The sequence below is a fragment of the Takifugu rubripes genome, chromosome 3 (genome assembly GCF_901000725.2).
Source record: "Takifugu rubripes chromosome 3, fTakRub1.2, whole genome shotgun sequence".
Taxonomy (NCBI): Eukaryota; Metazoa; Chordata; class Actinopteri; order Tetraodontiformes; family Tetraodontidae; genus Takifugu; species Takifugu rubripes.
Genome location: NC_042287.1, coordinates 16,816,410 through 16,833,753, shown reverse-complemented (window position 1 = coordinate 16,833,753; position 17,344 = coordinate 16,816,410). Strand labels below are relative to the sequence as shown.

Sequence of the window (17,344 nt, the reverse complement as noted above, 5' to 3'; positions counted from 1 at the left end):
TTCAGGTTTGAAATTTGAAAACCTACTTGAGAAAAGTTGTTAAGCGGGAGCTGATCCTGTTTGCAGCCTGAGACGGAGCGTCATGCAGGTAAACACTGCCACCTGTCGCTTACAGGTGTAACTTCTGCATCACGGTAGATAGAAACATAGAATAAATAAAATATTAATATTATCAATAATAAGCACCACCACAACAAAACAGCGGTAGTAATGACAAGACGAAGAAGAAGAGGAAGTAAAAAGAAGAAGAAGAAGTTGGTCACGTGTCGCTTTCCGACCAATGAAAAGCGTCGTCTGTTCAACTCGGAAGTGTTTTCGTGACAGGTTAGTTATACGCTGGTTTTGGTTCCTTTATGCTGTAAACGTTCGTAATATATCAAAAATATCATATGTGTTTGAAAAAAACAACAACCCACGTTTAATAGTTGAGTAATCAAAGGTATTTTTGAGTCATTATTGTCAGCATTCATTTCGCATCGGTTCTGCTTAAGATCCGGTTCGGGAGGAAGAACAGACACTGATTTATTACTAACACATTCAGCAAAATTAGCAGCTTTGGATAAATAGCTATTCGACATAATATGCTGGAAACGTTCATTTATAAAAGTGTGTTTTTAGAAAATATGCCAAGACACTCAAAGTGCACACACACACACACACATATATATTTTATGTGCATACGTATACGCGCATGCACATATAAAGTTGTTATTTAGACAGTCCAAAACGAGGCATTCAAACGAATTTGTTGTTTTTCAGCTTTATTATTCAGTCCATGGCTGATCAGCATGAGTCCATCGATCTCATGTCACCTCCCGCAGACCCGCCAGGGTCCGCAGGGCACAGCTGGTTCCCTGGACCCCCGCCACCCATCTATTCTTGTACCTTGACCCCAGAACTTGTTGCCAAAGCACGGGAAGAGCTCCAGGAGAAGCCAGAGTGGCGTCTCCGTGATGTCCAAGCCCTGAGAGACATGATACTGAAGGTTTTTCATTCTTCTCATGTATTGTTGTTGTTGTTGTTATGAGTTATGTATAGTAGGACAGGGATGTACAATCATCTTTCTGTTGCATCCTGAAGATTTTCTTTTTATTTTATGCTATCCTAAAGCTTTAGATTGATTGAAATCAGATATGACAGTACATGTGCATTTAACAAGGTGTATAATTCGTTGTGCGCAAATGATGTAACATTATTATTTTCCTTTTTATTAGTTTGGTAACTGTTTTTTTCGTATTTTGGAATATTGTATTGTTATAACTGAACATTCCAACCCTGCTTCAGGAACAGCCCAATCTTCGGACCAGGCTGGATGATTCCTTTCTCCTCCGCTTCCTGCGGGCCAGGAAGTTTGATTATGACCGCGCTCTGCAGCTGCTGCTCAACTACCACGCGGGCCGTAAAGCTTGGCCAGAAGTGTTCAAGGACCTGAAGCCTTCCACAGTTAAACATGTTCTGGACCTGGGCTTCCTCACAGTTCTGCCACACCCTGATCCTAACGGCAGATTTATCCTCTGTCTGAGGCCAGGTCGCCGCTGTCTCCTCCTCTTCTATAAAACATTTTCAGCCCTATATAATCTAATCCTACTTGCTGTCTCATTGTTGTTAATGCACACTTGCTCAAGCCCATCTCCCTGTGCAGGAAAATGGAAACCCAATGATTATCCATTTGTTGATAATGTGAGAGCCATTTATCTAACGCTGGAAAAGCTGATCCAGCCCGAGGTGACGCAGGTCAACGGTATTGTGATCCTGGCGGACTACACTGGAGTCGGCATGTCACAAGCCTCCAATCCGGGACCGTTCCTCGCCAAAAAAGTGGTCAGCATCCTCCAGGTAAGGTGACACCTAACTCCTTTGTATCTTCCACAGATGGTTTTAAGTTATTATCGAACTCTTGAAGCAAAACATGTTGTTTAATTAAATAAGTGATGCTGCATTCAGGGTTTGTTGTGACTTCCTGTTACTCACAGGACGGGTTTCCCATTAGGATCAAGGCGGTTAACATCATAAACGAGCCTCGGATTTTCAAAGGCATCTTTGCTATAATTAAACCTTTTCTGAAGGAGAAGATGGCGGAGAGGGTGAGTGTCCTTTCTTCTTCCAGCCGGAGATGCTGTGAACACTTTAGCCAGACTTAGACGTCACAAATGATGACGCTATTGAAATGATCGTTAGCCTGATCTTGCTATCACAGCGGCTGAAGCTGAAAATAACCAGTATTAAAGTGAATATGGCGATGTGCTGCTGTGTTCCAACAGTACGTCCTCCACGGGTCAGACCCGCGCTCTCTACACCGCCACATTCCGCGCTCCGTCCTCCCACAGGAGTACGGCGGCACGGCGGGACAGCTGGACATGTGTGCCTGGTCCAGGTTGCTACTGGACAGTGAGGAGGAATTCATAGTGGAGTTTTGCCAGCCTGACCCCTTGGAGGGCGTGGTGTTCCCCGACTCCATGCTGTTTGATGGAGAACAGGCAGGGGGCGGCCAGGATGAGGACACCTTCAGGGGGCTTCGCTCTCAACTCTACTACTGTTACTGAGGCTCCGCCCCTCTGGGAGGACACTTCCTGTTTCATCTGACACGTGTGTAGACTCTTTCAGGGCAAGATGCAAATAGTATCCTAGATAATGTACTTTAGTAGCAGCGCCGGTCCAGGTCGGTGGGTCCAGTTGAGGTGTAGCCCAGCATCCAAGGACACCATCATCTCAGCAGCAAATTAGAAGGACACAAATCAGGATGGCCAACTTTTACACAATTATAGTCTGGTTTTAAGGTGTCAAATCCTTCATGCCTCCACCTTCCAAAACGTAATGATTTGCTTCATTCTTGTCACCTGGAAGGGAAGATTTTTAGAAAATTTTAGATGAACTAGGTAATATTTGTGTCAAAAAATCACAAATGAAAATGCAATTCACAACGATGGTGCAGGTTCATGTTTAAATATCACTAATGGCTTCTAACATTTTAAAAAGTATTAATAACTCTTATTTATTTTCAATTTTCTCTTTAAATTGTGTTTTTCATTTAATTTTTAGCTAGCATCTGTATTGATGTGCAGAACTCACATTTTTTGGTCCTGATTCTGATTGCTGGGCTTTTGGTATCGGCTGGTACTGAGTCAATGTTAATGCTGAATAAGCTTTTTTGGTAACAGGTACTACAAATTTAACTTAATTGCTTCTTATTTCTTTTATGGCTTAAAACAAAATACAAGATGTACATATCTTCATCAACTGGCCTGTTTATTGAATTTAAAGTAATTACACACCAGCAACTCAGCATGAAAGTCTTCAAATTCAACAATTGAAATGTAAAGATTTTATTTTAGCAACTTGTTTATTTGAGGAGGCGGATTTTACCAAGTTCTGAGCAACAAAAGCAAATTTCAATATGTTACTTTGACAAAAAATGTTACGCTTGGGAAGTGGCCAGTTCAACCAAACATCCTTTAAATGCTCATCTGGTCATTACAACTAGGATTGAAACCCTTTGTGTTTGTAAGCTTCTGATAAGTTGCCTTAAATGGTTATCGATGCTTAGCTTCTTCTCTGTGTCACAACCTGTGCTAGATTTGTGTGCACTAAAAGAATGTTCATGGATATTGTCAATAACATTGTCATGGTTTGTTTTACCGATGGATGTGATGGGATTGAATGTCTCCTCCCTCCCAGAGCTTTTCCAGCTTTTATCTTCGCAGCCTTGAATCTACTTTGAGAATGAGTGTTGCAGGGTCAGCTGACCGGCCTTACGTTTGGTTTCTGACTTGTTTTGTGGCCCAGTCTCAACATGACAGCTGAGAGGGACACGCAGAACATTCAGTCCTGAATTTACCAACATCTGTTTTGCCAAATCTTTCACCAGGCCATCTTGACGAATGTGCAATAATGTTGAATCTATTTCTTTTGCTGGAGTGAAAATACTTATTTTTATCAATTGTCTTTTTTATACTTTTATTTTAGGCATGTCTGCGTGTTTGAGCTGTATTATTCTGCTGACAGTGAAAGCAGGAAAATAAAATGATAGGAACAAACTGCTAAATTTGTGTATTCGTGTTTCAGATGCGTATATAAACTGCATTTTATTGGGGCTTTGGCATCATTTTTACTTTTCCTGACCACTCGCACACTCGTTATTATCGATCATGTCCACGAGGGGGCGGCATTTCACCCTTTCCCAGTAACCACCACAGTCAAGACATCTAAATGAGTTTAAATATTGACTATCTGCTGAACTACAGAATTTATTAATTCTTATTAATAAAAAAGAGACACTGGCGTTACTGTAGTTTCTGGTAAAAACAACCAAAAAGTCAAAATCATTAAATGTTCCCAAATAAATAATGTGTTCGGCTAAAGCAAAGATATTTGTGCTGTTCTGGGACTAAACTAAACGACCCTGGCCTTAAATAATATTTTATAGCCTATGATGAGCTTCCAAGTCATATGAAGGCCATGAGATTTTAAAGGTTTTCCCAGTGTGTATAGGATCGCTTTAAATAGATAAAGAGCTCTTGATATTGTATTGTGCGTCCCACCGGCTGTAACCTATTTATTTCCCTTGAGCGTAATTAGAATGGCCCTCTCTTTATGTCCACTTTGTTCTTCCTTGTGTATTTATCAGGACTGTGGGATTGTTTAATTTGCTGCAAATGGCACTTTGCCATCTATTCATATCTGTCCTTTGATATACTGTGTAATATAATAAATCTCTTTCCTCTGCCACACTACATTATGGGTAATAAAGAATCGAGCCCTGAAAGTCATGGAAGGCTGCAGCTGTCTCAACAGTGGGGGTTTTCCGCTCTTTTGGTGTAAAAATAAAGCTGTCGTGACAGAAGAGCTACAGTGAATCATGGTGGTTATTGTGAAAAATGCCTGTAAACTGGAAGTCTTGTGATGATGTGAGCGCGCTGTGGCGCTTGGCTCCAGCCCACAGAGGAGTGGGAGCCTCCGCAGGCGCGCTCTGATTGGCTTGGCCGCGGCTAACTCCATTTTGGAATAACAGCTGTTTGAAGACGTAACCTTTTCTCGTTGTTTCGCGGCTGGTATCCCGGGGAAAGGGAAGGAGCGTCCACGCGTCCTCGGGCTCCCCGCCGCTGCCTCCACGGCCGCCTGTTCCGGCTCCAGCCCAGCTCGGCCTGCAGCGCCTCCTGTCCGCCTGCCAGCAAACTTAAGCGGAGGATCCATGGTGTTGAATCTCCATTGTAACAAGTGGATAACAGGAGGTGACCCCGCCAAGGTTAGTGACGCGCGTCTCCCACATCTGCGCCCTTTGTTGGGTCGGCTGCTCGAGAATAGGGAAACCGCGTCGCCGCGGAGGCGGTTTGCGTGGCTTTATTGAGACATTTCCTCACGCACAGCAGCGACGGCTCAGACAATACATCTCTGCGGGCTGAGGCGATGCGTGCTTCCTTCACGGAGCGCGCAGATTCCGCGTCTTTGTGCCTGCGCGTCCGTAAATGTTGGCTGCTATCGTCGCCGTTAATGACATTCAAGTGCTTCAGCTGTGCGCGTCGTGTTCAATTTGAGGGACTGACACACACGCACGCACACGCGTTGTGGTAATGACGAGCATTCGGCATCCATTACGTCTCCTCATCTTTATTGTCCTCTCAACGCCAAAAACTTTCATGGTAATTTTGTTTGATCTCTCGACTGGATGAACAGAAGCGTTGATGACGCTTCTGTTCATGTGAGAGCGGCTTCGTCTCTGGCCGAGAGATGCTGTTGAGGCTGGCTGAGAGCTGCCTGGGACCCCCCACTCTGCATGAGTGTTGCTGGGCAGGGGCCAGCGTCACTGGGCACAAGCAGCAGTGAGGATAAACACTGGCCTTCAGCCCTGCATGTGCTGCTCTCCTTCACTGTCACATGGCTGGAGGATTGAAACCAAGAGTGTCCCCTGCTTCTTCTCATCCCGTGGTTACAGCGGTTCATGGCTGCGGCCCTGATTCTGTCCGTTCCCACTATTCCATGATGTTAGGTGGATAATGTAGAGCTCTACTGGAAACAGCAGTCACTCTGAGAGGAGGCCGCTTAGGTCAAGTCACTCTATAGTTTGGGTTTTGATTGTAGATCTTGGAAAGATGGAAATAAATCAAATTTTTAAAAAAAATCAATTGATTTGGTCACGAGTGTGACGTGCAGTGACATTCCTGGGGTCTGAATTGGTTTGATAGTTGCAACCTTTTCCTGTGTCAACATTTTAGACAAGATAGATATGAAAGCAACGCGGTCTCATCTGAGAGGAGACGGATTGTTTACGTTCATTACTTTAGTTAGGGTGAACCATTCCGCCGCGCCCTGACACGCAGCTGTGTTGCCATGTGTTTTGGAACAAAAACTATTCCGATTACACTGGATCAGCGCATCGTGTGAGAGCTGCAATCTGATGTGTCCAGATGAGCTTGTGCCTGGAAAAGCTCAGCAAAACAGGAAGTGGCTTCGCTGATCTGAGTGTTTGACATCACTGACGACAGTGAGGATTCATTTGATAAGATAACCAATAATTACCTCTGGCAGATAGGTGCACATGCATTTGGAGTGTGTGTGTGTGAGTGAGTGTGTGTGTGTGTGGGGGGGGGGGTCTTTACTGGAAGGCAGTTTGTCAGTCTTTGATTTTTGATCTGTACACATTTGGTCATAGTTAATAGTGGTTAAATGTAGTTAATAGATAGTAATGATAAATAATAGTAAATAAATGTGACAACCACTTAAAGCTCGGTCTGATTCCAATGAGACTGTTAATATTCTTACAAAACTGCTGAAAATCTGTTCAAAACAATACAGCTCCCAGTATTCAGTAGCACTGGTGCCAATATCCATCTGCCCTGAAGGATCTGTGGAGCTTTAGCATTAACGCTGCAGCGCCGGAGCCGACTCGCATGGCTTTCTTTGGAATCGCTCTCTCGTCTTAGCATCAGCCAACCAAACATGGTCTGGTATCCTCAAAATGGCCAAGTAGGGGAGGGAGAGCAGCAGGGAGCAGTTGGATCAGGCAGGGACGGTCTGGAGACGCTCTGTTGGCCATGGACACGACCGTCCTTCCTTCCTGCCTGTCAGAACTGTGGACGTCTGCAGATGAGCGGTCACATGACCATCAGGATAACATCTGCTCGTAGTTCTGCTTCTGATGCCGCTTACCCTCGGGGGCTCTGTGTGATATTTCTGACCTGTGACAGTGGTTAGTGTCACTCAGACGGGACTAGATCCCGAGTAATCGGGTCTCGGCAGTGCAGCTCTGATCATCTGCAGCTCTTTATGGTCAATACAACTTGAGGATAGTGAATGAATCTCTCCTCCTGCTGAGTCTATAAACTACGACCACCATTTCAGTTACTTTTTTCAGAGTTCTCTTTCCTCCCAGAGCTGGATGATATTTGTCAGTTCCTCTTCCAGAGCTCTGCTCCTCGGTAGCAGTTTAATGCAGTGGGTTCCGGAAGGGTTTGTTTTTTCCCCGCAAGGGCAGAAGGATCATGATCACGTGCTGTAGTTAAATATAGAAACTTAATCTCGGAATTGGTTCCAGTTTCTTCCAGATGAGAGATTATGTCTGGATCCCTTCACCTGTCCAGAGGCCTTTCTGTTTCAGAGACAGCAGGGATCCGGATGGTGGTGTTCCGATTGACCAGAACTGAGGTCTTTGGCCTTTTTGTGGAAGATTCAAGCTTCCTCGTAAGCAGAGTATATTGTGAGCCCCTTTATCATGTGCCAGACATTGAAGGCTTGTTGGTACCAGGCTGCATCTGCTCATTAGAACATGTTAAATATTCCCACCAGGCTTCAAGAATCACAGATGCACATTTGCTGTAAAACAAGCATGAGATCATCTCATTTTATGTGATTCATGACTGGTATCATCCATCTGCTGGTTGCTGCCTGTGATGGCATAAAGGTAAATCTAATGAAATGGGTCTACTAGTGCTATAAATAGCCGAGGCCGTGGGTAATGGTCGTGCGTGTAATTATAGCTGCTCTGGGATTAGAGGAGTGCAGCCTTTCCTTGGGACTGAACTGGGCCAACCAGTTTGAACTAGGCTAAGTATCAATGTGGAATTGGATCGATCGGAGTTTTCAAGCCTTTCGGTGTTCCCCAAAGACACATGTTCCATTTATCGTACATTTCTGTAAAAACTCAACTCATCAGGAATGAACAGAACTGCCTCTTCTTTAAGATGATATCATTATTCCTGCCTTTTTATTATGACATGGTGGTAAATCTTAAGCATGGCGTCATCCTTAAATTGCCTTGCGGTCTTCTTTAGTGACACAGACTAGCATATATGCAGATGTATGTGCGTATAGTATTTATTGGAAGGACAGTTGTTATGCAGCATCCATAACTGTCACTCATTCTTCTTCGCCGATATCGCAAAACTGGCAACACTGCGTAACAGCGCCGCCCACTGGTCTGGTGCGAAGCGTGCATCATCAGAAATGACAAATATCAATAAAGAAAAACAAGGGAACTAACAGGAAAACATCTTTTAGTGGGTTCTGTATGATTCCACGGGAAAGAAGGTGCTTGAACAAATAAATACACATTTCAGGCTAAACATTCTATGATAATAGTATCTGAGGACATTCAGCTATTTTTACAGTCTTATTAGTATACTTTTATTATCTTATGTCAACAGACTTAAACAAGGCTTCCCATCTTTCCTCTGAAATGGCTGCCTGTTACCTAGCGACAGTGGGCCATACTAGAATAAAACCCAACATTAACATTCCTTTTAAGAGGTTTTACTAAGAGGTACCTGAATTGATGTCTTTAACTGAACTATGCCCAATCTATGCCATATAAAATATATCATTAGCCCCCAAAGGATCATATTATAACCATTGATTGTAAATAATTGAAATGGGCGTCTGTGTAAATTCTCAGTCATCCAGGTCATTGTATCCAAGGTAGTTTTCTCTGTCAACTGGACTGGGAAGAAACCCAGTCCAGTTGACAGAGAAAACTACCTTGAATTGAAATGGGCCCATACATCAGCTGACTCACGAGAAATCAATTCACTAAGAGAATTTTTTATCACGTGGTATTAATCATGCAGACCTTTGCTGTTCTCTTTAAGCTTACGATGATTTGATGGGGTTCCTGAAGAAAAAAGATGAATAATTATTACAAAGCAAATCTGCTGTATGACTTTTAAAAGAGTAAGAGGAGTCACCACATTTGAGGACTAAAAAGGGAAACGCAAACAAAGGGAAGCGCGGGCCTGTGATGGACTGTTCTGTATCTGCTGCAACTCCAAAGTCTCAGCGTGCTTTAAAATGTCAGATTTCTTTAAATCCAACTCTCTGAGGACTGAAAAAGCAGGAGGCTCCTCAACAAAGGAGAAACGCTCCTGACTAAACCTGACGCTGAAGTCGGGGATCCCAGCTGTTGAACACAGGCTGTTTTGATGGATCTGCTGTGTGACCTGAAGGTTAACACAATCCCACCTGGATGATATTTATCAGGGGGACTCGCCTCTTTCTTCCAGCTGGATGTTTAAAGCTGCTGCTTTGGAGCCGACGCTTGTGTGAGTCGGTGCGTCGACTGTCTGGGGTGTTGGAGATGATCTGCTTCATGCCCACAATGTAGGAGCCTGTGAGCGTCATTACATCCAATCATTTGACGCCCACATCCTCCTCGGCTGGGGAAGTGGTGTGAGGACGATGCTGGCGAGGATTTTGCAGGTCACTTAGAGAGCAGAGGAACGCAGTCGGCATCAGCACAGGCACCTGAGACCCAGGCAGAAGTTCCAGGTCGAGTCAGCGACGCTGTCACAAAGATTTGGGTGGCGTTCTCTTCCATTAGCCGTATGTATTTGCTGCAAATGGAGTGTTATTGGTGTTCATGTATGGAAAATTGGGGGGTTTCTAATCTTAGAGGGGTCATGAGGGTCATGGGCTGCAGTTTAGCTGAGGAGGAGGAGGAGGAGGAAGAAGTCTGATTCTGATGCATGAAAAAGTGTAATAAAAACACTGGAGTCTGTGGGGAATCTTCCTCTCCGTATATAGAAAGCACAATAAACAGGACAGCATTCCTTCCCTGCTCCTCGTCCTCCCTCGTCTTCTGGCAGCGTTCTTTCTCCTCCAGCTCCTCCTTCATCCACTCTGCTCTGCCATGATCATCACTCAAGACTCATTTTGAGCTGCTTTCTTTACCGTGAAATTTAGAACAACACTGCGCTGCTCCTCCTCCACCTGCACCTCTTCCCCTCCACCTCCTCCTGCATCACTCCATCTTATCTGACTCTTGTCCTCACTCCTCCTCTCCTCTTCATCAACATAAGGGTGTCATTTAGCCTCCAGCATGTGCTTAGAGGGGAAAAAGAGGCCATAAACACGGAGGCCGGGCAAACACCTGCTTCCTGCTGAGCTCTGCTTGTTATTATGGACGGAAATAGAAGCATGAGACCATGTAGGAGAATTAGAATAGATGGACGGTGGGAGAAGGATCTGTTTACACCTCGCAAAGGTTGGATTTGATTTAGATGTAAATTCGAAATGGATCTTCATCAGTGACGCCTCCCAGGGTCCCGTTAGTGTGTGTCAGTACCCTGAAATGGGGAAGAAATGAAAGAAAAGCAAAAGCAGTTGGGATTTATTGATTGTTGTAATTATTTCCTTCCTACTTAATTACTGTTTCCCTTCATCTGCTTAATGGCATCAAATCACCTTTTCTCAGAACAGAAGCGTTTTAACAGATTACTTGGAATAATAATAATATTAATAATAATAATGACTTTACATCTTTTGTTCTCATCCATCCAACCGGAGCAGAGAGAAATTTAATGTGCAGCTGAGAAGCTGCTCCTGGACTGGTCTTGAAGGTCCGAAACCCTCGAGTCCTGCTGGGGACTAGAACAGAACACACGACGGAGGCCAGTTTTAGACCCAGAGATCATTTTTGTGACCATGCTGGGCTGCAAAGGTCTCTGCTAAAAGAGGCAGAGCAGCCGAGGTAACCTGGGTCCTACGTGTGGTGACGAGATGCTCGCTCACTGTGGCTTATTGACAGTATCGAATGTTGATTTTTATATCACGGCAAATGCGTCCAGGACGTTTAATAACCCAGATTATAATCTAATGCCTTTTGCTGATCCTGTTTGAACTGTGAATTATGTTTTTTTTTTTTTTTACACACACACACACACACACACACAGGCACAAATACACCACGGGGGGGGGCTCCCTATAGCTCGAGAGGACGCCTGCTGTTGCTGTTGACTCTGATATCCGGTCACATGTCGGCACCACCTGGAAGGGATCCGTTAAAAATTGGATTATTTGCACATTTCACAGGAAGAGCCGTACAAATTGCACATTGTCGTACATGTAACGGGACCCTCAGTCAGCTCAAACACGGATGCCTGATCCTGCGATCCTGTTTCCGTATTTTGCGTGACAGTGTGGCGACGTCAGGTTGCACTCGTTCGCGTGTGTATCGACCAGCGCAGCTGTTGCTATGTGAGCTGCGCTAACAAAAGGAATTTGTTCTGTAGTGGGAACATCACCGGGCTCCTGGGTGTTTATTATCATCGGGCCTGACGGATGAACAGAAGTGAGTCAGTCCAGTGGTCACTGAGGGGAAGTCTGTTTAATTCCACAGACTTCAAATAAACATGTTCTATTAATAATTTTCTGGACTGTCAACCTTCGTTTACTCAGTCAGTTGTATTTGCTGCAGTGCAGTTAAAGGTCACGTGATTGATGTGGTTTGTTTGGGCTCGGGGGGGCTAGGGTTAGGGTTAGGGTGCTGGGGGGGATTACTCTGGATCCTGTGAAAGTCTCACAAAGCTGGGAGTTACCTGCAGACTGGAATAAGGGGACGAGCCCTCTCGGCTGCACGGAGGTGCTGGTGGGTCTCCTCCCCCACTACTTCGAATAGAGAGGCTGATCTGAGAAATCGGGCTGCCGTTCCGGGTCAGCAAATCCTCAAATGTACTTGTAATCAGCCAGGATATAACATGCATGTGCATTGCTCTTCCTTCCTAATGTCCCTCCTGATGCAAAAGGTCACACTGACTCTCTGTTTCCTTTTTGGGTAAAAAAAACCCCAAACCAAACATTTCTTACAGTAAATCTGTTAGCATGCTAATTCCAGCTGCAACGTTATGATTGTGGATATTTTACAGTGTAGCTTCAGTCCTTTTGCTTGAATGAAAAGTAATATAGCTCAGAAACCTACAAAATGAACTCTATTTTTCTTTACTTCTGCAGTGGAAATCTGTGCAAAGTTACAGTCGAACTAAGACTAAACTGAACCCATGTAGTGAAGATTAGGTTTTGGGACACTTGTCTGCTCTACGTCTGGGTTTTATCTTTACCTCAAAGTCAAAAGTCTCATCAGAATATCAGAGAATCCACAGATGCAGAAAGTGATTGTTGGCAGCATCTCTGAGCAGCTTATTAACAGTCAGCAGCAAAAATCCTTTCCAGATCTTTTCTCTTTGTCTTTTGATCCTCTCTGGAATTTATCTGAGATGGGCTTGAAGTTGTGAAGAGAGAAACCAAAGCACGACTGGGGGCTCGTCTGTGTGCCCTAATGTGTCCGAGCTGGATTGATTTTTGATTTGGCTGCACCCTTCTGAAGAAGTGGCCTGAGCTGGACCTCTTGTTTTATTCATTAGGTTGTTCAAGTCTTTTCCTGGCAGCTGATGCTAATAGCACCGGTCAGACGTCTTATCCGCGGCTCTTCAGATGATAACGCCTTCAGTCATGAGACCTCAGCATGCTCCTTTTGGATGGCAATTAAAGGAGGGGGGCGGGATCATCGTGGTATCCGCACTCACTCCTGGTAATGTCTGAAAAAGAAGACGGAGAGCTGGAACAAGAATTTACAGTAGGAGCTTGAAGCTTAAGTGCTGCTGGGTGACGGTCATGGTGTGTGTGTGTGTGTGTGTGTGTGTGTGTGCTCAGCAGGGAAAAGTTTTAACGTTGAAAGCACCTGATTACTGCAGAGAAAAAGCAGCATTATTTCCCTCACCAGGGGAAATTAGTTGTTGACACCCTTGGTCCCAGGAGAAGAGGAAGGATATGGGCAAATATACACACTAGAGCTGAATGTGGAGAGCTCATAGAGGAAGCCTGCAGAGGGGAAACAATGCTAAATCTCAGCAAGGAGAAACAGCTCCCTTTTGTTTGAAGTGGGCTCAGTGTCAAACAAGCTGCTGCTGACATCATGTGAACAGACGGAGCCCAGATCACGTTTGACAGAGGCTGAAAGGGCGAGTAGGCGAACGGGAGGGCAAAGAGCTGGAACGCTGGTTTCATGCCGGATCGCTGAAGGTTGCGGAGGATCGTGTGGGTAGTGGAGAACGCGTGGAGCGGCTGTGGTAGGACTGTCAGCTTCATGTTTTCCTGTGTTGGTTTGCTCAGATTTCATTAGTGATGCCAGATTTTGGTTAATAATCACAAAAAGGACATGAAGACCATTTTGGTCAACGATTCAAAGACAATTCTGTTTCCAGACAAACCAACTCAAATGTAAATCTAAAATGCCATCTTTTTTTAAGTGCTTCTGAAGACCAGTGGACCCGTTGGAGCTGGTCGTCAGGTTCACAGAAGCTTTCTACACCCTCCTCCATGTTTCTGATTTCCATCCATTAGCATTTTCTACCCGGCTTTCTCTAGGTTAGTGCTGATGATGTGAGCTTATTACATCCAAATCAGGTTTAAAAGGCTCCAGCTGGGCTCTAATGGCCCAGTGTAAGTGGTCGGGTTGACTGGCGTTGCCCACAGCCTCGGCCCTGCTCTCCATGCTGTCCAACCCTCTCCTGCTGGACACTCGAGGTCACGTGACAGTTGCAGCAGGTTCCTTCCAACCCTGCCAGAACTGCAACTGTTGCCGTGTCTGCAGCAAGGTTCCGTGACCCACACGGCCGTTGCCCGGCTGGGGACAACATGAGATACGTGTTGTTGCAGCTCAACATCATCACTGCTTCAGTCTGCCCCAGCTGAGGCCAGGCTGAGGACATCACCACCAAAGTTGTCCTCCTTCCATGGAAACCTGTTAATGATCTGAGGGAAGAGGTTCCTCCTCAAGCACGGCCGACTAATTAAACAAACATGGTAATTAAACGACGGTCCCATAAGCCACCGAGCAGCTGGGCCAGTGACAAACAACGCCGCTCACCAACAGTCTCGTCATCAGATCAACCCACCGAGTGTCTTTTAAACCCGGCAACTCCACATGCAGGGTCGTCTTCACAAGCGTCTGTTTTTGAGGTTTGTCTTTGAACATCCTGGATTCACCCGTTCCTTCACACACACATTTCCTTCTTTGTTCCAGTTCACTGGGTTTTGTCCTACAGAACCGGGCGTCTCTGACCGGAGGACCGGGAGACGCAGGCATGTTGCAGCGCTTGTAGTTTTCCTGTAATGATTAAACTCATGAAAGGCTTTCAGGTCCGCCTGAGCTTGTGGAACACTCACTGGTGTAACCACGAGCCGTCACTCCTCCCCCTCTGATATGGCTCATTAGCGACCACCTGCCCGTCAGCAGCGGCGCCGCCGTGTGCAGCCAGGATGCAGAATGTCTTGTGTGTTTCTGCGAAGCTTTGGGGGAAAGTCAGCCGCCCAGAAACCCGGTGACATTTGCCAACGTAGCGCTCTCCCCCCCGGGGCCCTAAAGATTGCCCTTTCATTGCCAAATTCATTTTCCCTCCAGAAACATGGTGGCTGCGTGTGACCTGAAAGCCAACGACCAGACGGCGCTTCCTTTTTGGCACGGAGAACGCAAACTGTCCATAACAGAAAGGAAACAATTGTGGGACCCTTTCAGTGATTTGAGAGGAATGTGAGGGATCGGAGTGGGAACGGTTGGGCCTTGGGTCCGCCGGGTCAGGCGGGTTTGGAGTTCTGTTGGATTCTGCTGGCGTCTTTGTTGTTTGGCAGATCCACAGTTGAGCTGCAGAGGTGGTTTTAAAGCTCCTGACTGTGAATCTGTCCTTGTTATCCAGCCCTGAGCTCTGTGTTTACCACCATTACTGCATTCTTTCCGTTTCCCAGTTCTGGCGCAGACGTATTCCCTCCTGAGGATTTGCCAGCTGTGTGGTGTTTTAATGGTTGGCGGTATCCATGACCTAGTTATATATGGACTGAGAACAGGAAACGGAGGACAAATAAGTTGCTAATACACTTTTGTTTTTCCTCAGACGGTTGGAAGAAGGCAGGGAGAATATGACGTTAACAAGCAGGAATAACAGAGCTGGAGTTAATGAGCGTATGGAGGGAGAGGAGACAGCTGAAACTTCAGGGCACTTTAGTGCCTCAAACTTCTCCCAGTCATTTAAAAGCCCCTCTGGTTGGCTAGCGCTGCTGAGTCTCCGTGTTCCTCCGTTCAGGCCCTTCCTGGGTTTTTATCAAGACTGTGAAAAATAGGACACATTTGACTGATTAGATATTTGACAATAGACGCCCAAGAGCCGCAGAGAATTTCAACTGGGTTTTGTTTTCCTGATATAATTGTCGCAACCAATTAGCAGCGATGTCGGTGGGGCCCTTAATCGCTCCTCTGAAACAGTCCTGGGAATTCTGAACACCTTCATTCTGTGTGGCTGATATCTGGTCTGGTGCTGAAGGCTTCTGAAGAGCTGGTATTGGCTCAGTAATCCAGCGCGGCTCCGCTCTGCTCACGATGACTGTGAGGTCACCGGAGCACGACCCCCCCGTCTCAGGGCTCTGACTCCTCTTCCTCCGTCCTCTGGCAGGTGTAATGAGAGCGCAGGTCATGGACAGATGATGGACGTAGAGGCGTCGTACTCAGACTTCATCAACTGTGATCGCACAGGTCGCAGGAACGCCGTGCCCGACATCACCAGGGAAGGAGGACAAGGGCCTGCCGGCACCAGCGAACTTGCCAAAGACATGGCGGAGATGGACCTAAAGGCTGCAGGTAAGCTCACCTGCAGAGGGATTCTAATGAGGCACGGCCCCTCTGGAACTCCAGCTGAAGCTTTTATCTTTGTGAATCGGGGTCTCTGCACTCATGTATTTACAATCACCGGGAGGTTTCCTCCCTTTCTGGGTGTTGGCCACATCTCCAGTCTCACCATTGTGAACTACTCGGTTGTTATTTCGGACTTCCGTCTCAGTCACAGACGAGTTTCCCATGACATGATAACCGCCGACGCTGATAAATCACGCAGCTCTACTGTGGCTCTGTGGGAAGCTTTTAACGGATCTCCCATCACGGCCAACAGGGTGCAGCTACAGGAACTTCTGGTTCTTTTCTCTGGAATCTCATTTTCCTGAGCACTGAAGGCAGATTTCTGGCCTGTTGCGAGGACCGTGTAAACCCACAGCTTTTATTCATTCTCAGAGTCAGAGATGCAGAATTCACGGGTCTGATTTAGAAGAATAGCTTTGGTAGGAATTCATTTCATTTGGTTTTGCTCATTAACACAATTGGATATTTGTGATCATTTGATGCAGATCCGAGTGTTAAAGCTTTGGCAGGCCGTCCAGCGGTCAGAGCACTCGACCGTTATGCTGCCAGGACTTCATTTGGACCTTCATTCTGCACAGAAACCACAGAAAGCAAATGGTTTTCCCATTGATTTTTTTAACGTTTTTCTGCAGAAGGGAACGCCGGGGCCGCCCCAGCGCCAGAGGCAGAGGGCTCCAGCAGCCACGATGCCCAGGGAAGTGGAGACCCGTCCTAAAGTCAACCATGGACTGAAGAGCGAGGGGGGAGTACAGACTATTGAGGGCAGAGACATGGAGGAGGGAGAAGAGTGCATTTTGGTGGTCCTCATGGAGGACGCCTTCGCTCACTGCCGGCCTGTTTGGAGCTGCTGCAGCCCAGACGCTCGTCTTCTCCGGGGGATCAGACTGAAACAGGAGCTGCTCTTTCCTCTGTTGGTCATTTTATAATCCCGATCAGACAAGAAAAGACAGAACTCTGAAGACTTGAGGGAGCTGAAAGCATTTTACCGCCTGATACTGAACAGTGTGACCGGGGGGGGCATGTTCACCACCATCCGTCTCTCGTTTACTTTCTCCGTCTGTGTTTGTTTGTGATCCTCAGTCAGTTTCAGGTTTTTTTTGTCCTATACAAGCTTAATTGCCATTAAACTGTTGTGTACAGACTTCATATTTATTGTTAATGTTCAGTGATATCTTTGTGATAGCAATTGTAATAAAATAGATATGAATTACTGTATCTGTTGTCTGCTATTATTTCTGGTTCGTCTGAGCAGGATCGGCACCAACCAGCCTGGATTAATCACATCTGAAGCCATAAATATTGCTGAATGCAGCTTTTGTGCTGCCTCCGGACACCAGCGCTTACATGTGTGGCCAACGTGGGCCCCAGTGTTCCCATTTATCTCTTTATGCCATAAGGAAA

General features: G+C 45.9%; 2 protein-coding genes across 4 annotated transcripts; both read left to right on the top strand.

The window, feature by feature from the left end:
* Positions 1–279: 279 nt before the first annotated feature.
* LOC101067139 (alpha-tocopherol transfer protein-like) lies at positions 280–4,042 on the top strand. 2 transcript variants are annotated; one of them, XM_003977826.3, is made up of 6 exons: positions 280–324; positions 760–985; positions 1,285–1,528; positions 1,643–1,836; positions 1,974–2,084; positions 2,262–4,042. In XM_003977826.3, exons 1-6 carry the CDS (start codon positions 281–283, stop codon positions 2,541–2,543), a joined length of 1,101 nt encoding a protein of 366 aa, XP_003977875.3. In that variant the 5' UTR covers position 280; the 3' UTR covers positions 2,544–4,042. The 2 variants fall into 2 exon arrangements, with proteins under 2 accessions (XP_003977875.3, XP_029689421.1); XM_029833561.1 differs by lacking the exon at positions 280–324 and adding an exon at positions 347–439 and having other exon boundaries at positions 1,285–1,836.
* Positions 4,043–4,970: 928 nt separating this feature from the next.
* Positions 4,971–17,158, top strand: LOC115249134 (cAMP-dependent protein kinase inhibitor gamma-like). Of its 2 annotated transcripts, none has more exons than XM_029833563.1 (3): positions 4,971–5,242; positions 15,705–15,889; positions 16,576–17,158. In XM_029833563.1, exons 2-3 carry the CDS (start codon positions 15,733–15,735, stop codon positions 16,656–16,658), a joined length of 240 nt encoding a protein of 79 aa, XP_029689423.1. In that variant the 5' UTR covers positions 4,971–5,242; positions 15,705–15,732; the 3' UTR covers positions 16,659–17,158. The 2 variants fall into 2 exon arrangements, with proteins under 2 accessions (XP_029689423.1, XP_029689422.1); XM_029833562.1 differs by lacking the exon at positions 4,971–5,242 and adding an exon at positions 12,910–14,220.
* Positions 17,159–17,344: the final 186 nt, after the last annotated feature.

Excerpts from the sequence above, each read along its gene's own strand:
- LOC101067139 (XM_029833561.1), top strand. The coding sequence starts at position 776 with ATGGCTGATCAGCATGAGTCCATCGATCTCATGTCACCTCCCGCAGAC. Across the intron at positions 1,837-1,973 it reads AAGTGGTCAGCATCCTCCAG|GACGGGTTTCCCATTAGGAT; the intron begins GTAAGGTGACAC and ends TGTTACTCACAG. Across the intron at positions 2,085-2,261 it reads AGGAGAAGATGGCGGAGAGG|TACGTCCTCCACGGGTCAGA; the intron begins GTGAGTGTCCTT and ends GTGTTCCAACAG.
- LOC115249134 (XM_029833562.1), top strand. The coding sequence starts at position 14,186 with ATGCAGGGTCGTCTTCACAAGCGTCTGTTTTTGAG. Across the intron at positions 14,221-15,704 it reads CACAAGCGTCTGTTTTTGAG|GTGTAATGAGAGCGCAGGTC; the intron begins GTTTGTCTTTGA and ends GTCCTCTGGCAG. Across the intron at positions 15,890-16,575 it reads GATGGACCTAAAGGCTGCAG|AAGGGAACGCCGGGGCCGCC; the intron begins GTAAGCTCACCT and ends GTTTTTCTGCAG.